General features: G+C 38.0%; 1 protein-coding gene across 1 annotated transcript; it reads right to left on the minus strand.

The window, feature by feature from the left end:
• Positions 1-347: 347 nt before the first annotated feature.
• Positions 348-7,801, minus strand: kcnj16a (potassium inwardly rectifying channel subfamily J member 16a). Its single transcript, XM_032573692.1, has 2 exons — positions 7,710-7,801; positions 348-1,950 (listed from the first exon to the last, which is right to left on the minus strand). The coding sequence occupies exon 2, from the start codon at positions 1,938-1,940 to the stop codon at positions 654-656; it is 1,287 nt and encodes a 428-aa protein (XP_032429583.1). The 5' UTR covers positions 1,941-1,950; positions 7,710-7,801; the 3' UTR covers positions 348-653.
• Between the last annotated feature and the right edge of the window lie 228 nt (positions 7,802-8,029).

The raw sequence follows: 8,029 nt of genomic DNA on the forward strand, positions 1-8,029 counted from the left end.
GCGTTAATAGTAACTTTAACTTTAGACTTTAATTTTAGAGTCTACTCTAAATGTTTTGGTTGACAAATAAATGTCTGATAAAATACAAGAAAACCAGTAACCCGTTTTAAAATATACTGTGATTAAAAACAATCTAATTTACATGGTAATTAAAGACCTGGTTGAGTCACTGATCTACATCCTGCATAAGCTGAGAAATGTTACACTCTAATGTTTTTCAAAGCAGTTTTAGGCATATGTGTAACAGAAAATATTTGTTTCAAAAACTTTTTTTAAAAAACTGATCTGTACCGAAACTAGTCCATGCTGAGTGTGCATACAAAAATAATACATTTAAAGTATTTGTGAAAGTCTAATGTTTATTTGCATTTTGTGTGTACACTAAAGTAAATAGAAAAAAAGAAATGAAACAAGCCTGAATTTATTGCGCAGTGCGGTACCACAACCAGATTGGCTTTGTTGAAGAAGGGAAAAAAAGGAGAAGAAATGGTGTCAGTCACTAGAATATCTGTAATTTTAGCACCCTCGGTGAAAATGTTCTGCTCCACAAACAATTTGGTTGAGTGATGAAATATATTTTGGGATGTCTTAAGTTTTGCTGATGGCATTCTGTCACATACACACAGTTAGTGTTTGGTGTATTGGTAAATTTTTTATTTATCCTTTTCTGTGATTGTGGGGTCTCTTAGCACAGTCAAAGTGTCTTGATGTTGACTTTCGGCTTCCATTGTGGGAAGATTTGGTTCTGGTTGGTTGTCTTGCATAAGTTCCACCGTTACTGTTGGGGCATCCAGACGATTCTCTTGATCACATTTCTGCGGCGATCGTGAAGATGGCCGTGGGGAACATCTTGGGGAATGTCTAGGAGAAGGTCGAGCAGAACGCCGAAGCTGCTTCTGCTCCTCCTGCTCCTCCTTTTCGTTCTTCTTCTGCTCATACTCCTCAGCACTGACCACAGGTACCAGCACTTTAGCTGTGTTATTGAACAGGTTGTAATCCACCTTGTAGTATTTCTTGTTCACCCTGATCATCTCCTGGAAAAGATGACCCCAGAGGATCTCATCTGTTGTGTACGATGTCCTTGTCTGATGCAGCATGCCTGTGGAGTCATCTGTATAGGTGAAGGACACCACCAGTTCAAAGTCTGCTTTTCGCAAATCTTCCAAACTCATCTTGTACAATGGGCTTCCAGGTTCAATTCTGTGGAAAACTATGGTCGGTGTGACCAAGATAATGTCCTTTTGGTGGATGGCCAGGTCTTCATAGGTAATATTGACTTCCCCGGTTGCTTGCACAGTGGTGTGGAGAATCTGAGCGGAGGCTGATCCCTCCACCATGTGGTACCTGCGGAAATCCCCAACCCTCCAGGAAAGACACAGATGCCCGTCACGGAGGTTGATAACTGCATGGTTGCTGAAGCCAACTGTCTGCGCCCTCTTTCTGGCCGAAGCCATTTTGGCCACCACAATCCCGATGACAAAAGTGTCGATGAAGCAGCTGATGACATCCTGTATGGTGACGATGATGATAGCAATCATGCAGTTCTCAGACATTCCTCTGAAGCCATAACCAATGGTGGTCTGGGTTTCCAGAGAAAAAAGGAAAGCGGCTGTGAAGCTGTGCACCTCATATACACAAGGGTCTTTATTGTGGTCTTTGATGTCTCCATGAGCCAAAGCAATGATGAAGAAGAGTATCCCAAAAAAGAGCCAGGAAAGGATGTAAGACGATGCAAAGATCAGGAACATCACCCTCCATCTGATCTCAACTAAGGTGGTAAAGATGTCATTGACAAAGAGCAGCCACTCTTCTGGGACATGCCGAAACACCACGCTACAACTGCCCTCTTTGCGTATGTAGCGTTGTTTCTTCGAGCGAGGTCCATTTTCTGTCTTCACACTGACTTCTTCAAAGGGGTTCACGGATAGATATTTAGGCATTTTTCAGAATCTGTGGAGAATACAGAAAAGGGTGTGAATTTATTTGGCTGACTTGCATCTAACATTGTAAGGCAAGTTTACTTACTACATATAGAACCAGTCATACAAAAGGTAAATCAAAGTGTCTACAGGACATCACAGGGAAGACAGAAATAAAACAAGAAAACATAAGCATGAAAGCATTGTATAGGTCAGTGTTTCCCAATTCCGGTCCTCAGGCCTCCCTGCCCTGCATGTTTTAGGTGTTTCCCTTCTGCTACACACCTGGATTGAATATATGGGTGATCAACAGGTTTCTGCAGCACTTGATGGTCATGCAATCGTTTGAATCAGCTGCTCTGGAATAGAGGCACATCTAAAACATGCAGAGCAGGGAGGCCTGAGGACCGGAATTGGGAAACGCCTGTATAGGTGAACATTTGTTAGAATACAAATATTAAAGGCATAGAAGAAGCAAATGTTTCAAACTGTTTATTAGTCAATTTGTGATCAAAAAGCATATGTAAAAGAATGATCTTTCAAGTTATGAGTTAAAGGAACCAACTGTGTGTTTTTCCACATCTCAGGTTTTCAAGGAGTTTTTTCCAGAGTTAAGGAGCTTAGAACCTAAATACGGCCTTACATTTACAGTAGAAACATTCAAGTATGTACTTGTATTATAGTAGCCACTCTACTACAAGTCTGGAGAGAGATTTCCAGTCACTCACAATCACATAATTCACATAGGCTCTAAATTATACATATTGGTTTGTAAGCAGTCATAGTCAGAGTTTAGAATATTATTAAAATGATATTTTTTCAGTAACGTAATTTGCTAAGACAAATACTTGACACAGGTTTTCAAGTCTTATTTCAGTTACTCTGATGATTTTCTATTTACAGCTTGAAATGTAGAATATTACACCAGACCAATAAAACAGTATCTTTTATTCTGATGTGGGATTAATGGTAAGTATGTTTAATACCTGATTAGATTCCAGGATTGGTGAATGTCACAATAGATGAGAGGAAAAAAGAGTAGTAGGAAAGATCCAAACAACTGAGTTTATGTGGAAATTTGCTAAAGCATTGATTGCATTAATCTTTATATCAATCTCAGAAAAAGTAGTGCAATAATGAGTCAATGGAGTCATGGAAAAATCAGTCAAGTTTATTTGTGAAGTTAGCTTTAGTGGTCTCTGTGTATTCATTCCTGCATCATCAACTAAACACAATATTTAAAGATATTTGTGCCTTCTACAGTTTCATTTGGAAACTATCATCCAACAATCAAGATTGTTTGGCTTACAGCAGTGTAATTTGTTGGTTTACAGTTTAACTGACCCCAAACCTCGTCAGAGTTAAAGTCAGAGTAATGTCATGATGGCAAGAGCAGCCCGACAGATGAGCTGTCTGATCTTTGACCCAAATTAGGCGTCTCCAAACGGGACATGAAAATAAAGGGTTTTACCAGGTTTATGAGGCTCCTGCTCTTGAAAACTACGATCGCTGGTTTCATCCACATGATAATGCTAAACGTTTTCTCCAGGAACAGTTTATAACACACTCTGGGTTGCAAAAGAAACAATACTTTCACAAATCTAAATCAATTTCCATAAGACAAATGCTACAAATTAAAACTGAATGTGCTGACAGTTTTGTTGACAAGAAGAGCATCTGGCAGGAATAATTTGCTTCACTCAAGTCATCCGCATGTTTTACTATCACATTTTGTTTAGTTTTTTTCACCTCAAATTACTTTTATTTTCAAAACTGCAATCTGGAAATGTTTACTTGAGTAATTCTCCTTTTTCTTCCTGGTTGTACTTTAATAGGTTTGATCTTAATGGGGCAGTTGCCTGGAGATGACAAACTCATCATAACAGTTCATGTTTGGTTTGCTGCTCATTTCTTTTGCCAATAATCTCGCTTTTTGGTCTTAAAAAAATAAAATGCATAAGAGATGATAATTTTAAAGCCTGTAATGTTAATTTTACTGTGGAAAATGAACAAACAGAAGTGGCCTCAGAATCCCACAAGCCCCCTAAAATTTAGATGTAATTTATTTTATATAAATCAGACATTACAAAATTGTGTAATTCATAAATAAAGATTGCATGAACCTGATTAAATAAAACAGTGGATGTCTTTCATTAAAGACAATATATTTTGGACTACATAAAAATCTGGCATATTTTATAATAATAAAAACATGGATGAAATTGGTTAATAAACATAAGTAAATAAGTAAATAAAACTTTTTAAATACAGTATTTCTGACATGCAAAAGTTGGCTGTCCAAAAGCAGCCGTCCAAGAACTTTTTTGCTCTTTGGACAGAGGTCAGAAAATTATCAGTTGCCCAATTTGAAAAATACTAATGTAACCCCAGGACTAAAAGGGTCTAAGTGAGCAGAGGGAAAAGAAAATGTGGAAACTGGAATGGTGTCATGGTGGGATCATGGGCAGAGGAAGGATCAATCACAGCCAAACCACTGAGAGCATCCTCCACGCCCAAAACAAACAGTTTGAATCACGGCTTATCTGACTGGGTGAACTGGGACTCCACTCTTTTCTGACCACAGCCAACATTCACCCTGCCAAAATTTGGAGCTCGTTCCATGAGGTCATGGAAATATATTCCAGTTAGCTTCCTGTAATCCTATCCTAAATGTCCTGATATGGTTTAAAATAATCAGATTATCCAAATGAAAACCTGCAGAATTTGAGTTATTGTTTTCTGGAGTGTCAAACCAGCAGCTACTGTGTACAGATTCGGGCATCTATGTGGTGCCCAGTGACCCTTTATGAAGATGTGGATCAATGGGAAGAGTAGTTTTCCAGTTCAAAGCAAAAAAAAAAAAAAAAAAAAAAAGAGGGGTACTACATTTATTGTCTGCTTATGGATTCACAGCTGATGTTTCTAATTCTATTTTATTTTTTAGATATAGAGAAATCTAGACACTCCTGTCCCTAAATTCCTCTGGGTCATTGTTATCTGCTTCGTAAATCATAGTTCAGCAGGTAGGATCTCATTTTATGGTTGAAATGAGCCACAAGTTAGTGCAGGCAATGTAAATGTTTTCTTTCTGTTTGTTTAGTGTCTGAAGGTTGTGTGGAGAGCTGCAGAATAGAAGCTCAAAGCAGATTTCCAAGAAATGCTGTGTTTGCACAAGGGTCATTTTAGTTTTCCTTTTCTGGTAATTTCTGCATATTTACACGTTTGTGCCAGCTGAGCTTTCCTGTTGAAGCATCAAGTCTGTTTGTTTTACTACAGCAAATATTGTAGGGAAACATGGTGAATGTATTATTTATTATTTCCTTCAGTAGCCCTTCCGAAAAAGTTAATTCTCTTATGGTTATAAAACAAAAAAGGTTACTATGTCTAGTATATTTTCTAGCCACATGTTAGCACATCCAAAATGTATTTTCCATGATTCTGAAGATGAAAAAATAAAAGCACATGGTATGGAAAATCATGTTATATCTAAGATGTATGTGCATCATTGGCAGCTCTGTTTTGTAAGTTGCTTGCATATTGGGATGAAGGGTATGATGACTTTTGCATGATGCCACTCTCTGTTTTTAAGCATCTTCATTCAAGTAATGGAAGATGCATGTATGTGCTTTAAACACAGCGTCATTATAACCCAAAGAACTCAATTAAATATTAGCAGAATCAATGGAAATTGGAAAATAGGGAAGACAACCCTGAAATTGCAGCCACTTCAAACATTCAGCATGCTCTGAGTGAATCTTCATCAGTACAGAGAGAGCGTCTGTGTGAAGTAGCTCAAGTTTAAATAACACTGCTATTGAGTCATTGGTGCGATATTTGCACAGTACTTACAATAACTTTATAGCAATGGTGCATGTGCATAGCTTATCTAAGATTTGTATATGTTCAAATCATCCCTGCCACATTGAAACAAATTGCATAAATTATGTTACTAGATGTGTAGAAAGTTGTGTTGGAGTCTTATTCACTTGTTTGATATGTATCTTTTCAAGGAAATGCAAGTCAGGTTAAGTGGTACAAAGTGAACTGTGATGACATTTGTTGCGAATTAGCATTGTATACAGAACTAAAATGAACTACTAAACTAAGAAATGGTGTCTCTGCTGTCAGGAATGAAAATTAAGTTTATTTAGTTATGGTTTGCTGTAATGTGTGATTTCTACGTATAACATTTGTTCTAAAGACACAATAGGATCTTAAACATTAAATCTGAAAATCTAAATTTTCCTAAGGCAAGCAACGAGGGAAATGCTGAAGAAAAGCCCAGTTGTAAAATAAACAGAAAAACTCAAATTTGAAGCAAATCACTTCAGCTTGGTTCAAAATCTCAGAGGAATTTCTACCGAATGTACCATGCAGAACGGTGACCTGTGAGGGCCGTCTGCTTCCCAACAATCAGAACATTTTGAACAAAGACAGGTTTTATTTCACATGTGTACAGACTGAACTGTTGTTACCACATCAACTGATGTATTTATGGAGATCAGACTTGCAGCTACCCTCTGTTTGTACTAAACACCACACTTGACAAGCGCTCACAGCACAAACACTTTATGACCTTCGGTATGAAGTTTCCGCTGTACTCCAAAGTGAAATAGCTTTTTTTTTTTTTTTTCAGAGTGCTGCATTTTTGTTTTTGACCACAACACTTTCTCAAAGTCTCCTTTTGTTTCCCAAAGTCAAACCGAATGTCTTGCATCCACAGTTTACTAAGAATTAAAAGATGAACTCTGGAAAGAACTTGAACAATTTGTCTTGTTTCCTTCACTACTCGGGGCACTTACAACCCCATTACATGCTCACTTATTGCAAATGACACCGTGCCACCCACATGTGGTTCACTGGGACAGAACCAAGTACACAAGCGGCTGGTCGCAGCTTTGCCTGAGGCTCTCTGCCACCTCCAATGACCTTCAGAATCTCAATACGAGTGTGCCGTATCACCTGAAGCTCTGCCACCAGATGAACAGACGTCTAAGACTTGTTAGCTCTGAACTGAAAAGTCCTGGAGCAGAGGTCTTTTTAGTAAGGATTAAAGGTCAGCATACCGGAGTGTTTTGATTATGTTTTGGAAGTGTGTTCCTGGGAGTTAATGGTTTATCCAAGCATAAAAAGTACCAAGTGAACAGAATTCTACTTGCGTCATCAGAAAGACTTCAGCTTTGCATTTACAGATGCAGAATTTTAACCTTTTTTTAATGTGCTTGGAACTTATTTCCACTGCACACCTGCCTCTATATCTATTCCATGTCATTTTTATTTCTATTTCTATTTTTATTTCATATCAGAAGGGATATGAAATGACCAGGTTTAACTATAACTTATCACGTTTCCACATGTCCAGGACTCTTCTTAAATCAATATTTTTAAATTAGAGCACATCATAAAGACTATTTCTGAAAACATCTATATGCTTTTAAGAAATGCAACTTGAAGTTATTTTGAATTTTTTTTTATCCAAGATAAGATCATATTTTTCAGTAAAACATGATCACATGAGCTACACTTATCACCTTGACCACGTCCCATATTGTTTTGTGTTGCTGCTGTTAATTCAGTAGCTCAGATTACTTGTTTTTCAGCTCTCTTTTTGTGTCTGAATATTTTTCACCCCAATGACCACATTGAAACTAGTGGCATTTGTTGGCCTACGCAAATATGTAAATGTCTTTATGTAACACTTTGCATTCCGTCTTGCTTCAATTATTTTTTCTTACATACAAAGCTGCACAATTTCCTCAAAAACAACAGATATACGGCATCATTTCTTACCGTGTTGCACAGGGAAATTCTCAGCCGGCTGCAGGACTCTGTGTCCCAGGTTCCAGAGGTTCTCAGAGCAGTCACCTGCAGGAATGAGCCGCCTCACACGTCACAGCAAAACTAAAGATTAACACCTCCCTTCATCATCACATGGTGTCTGTCAAGCAGGTGTTAGTCAGTGTGTGTGTGTATAAATGTCAACCTGCAGGAATGCATGTCGTGGGTCTGTGTGCATGCTGGCTCATCTTGTCAAAAGACCTTTGTAATATATGAGGGGCCGTTTAGGACAGAAACTATGTTTTGTCTCTGACACACTACTAAAGACTCAT

The sequence above is a fragment of the Xiphophorus hellerii genome, chromosome 10 (genome assembly GCF_003331165.1).
Source record: "Xiphophorus hellerii strain 12219 chromosome 10, Xiphophorus_hellerii-4.1, whole genome shotgun sequence".
Classification (NCBI taxonomy): Eukaryota; Metazoa; Chordata; class Actinopteri; order Cyprinodontiformes; family Poeciliidae; genus Xiphophorus; species Xiphophorus hellerii.

Excerpts from the sequence above, each read along its gene's own strand:
- kcnj16a (XM_032573692.1), bottom strand. The coding sequence starts at position 1,940 with ATGCCTAAATATCTATCCGTGAACCCCTTTGAAGAAGTCAGTGTGAAG.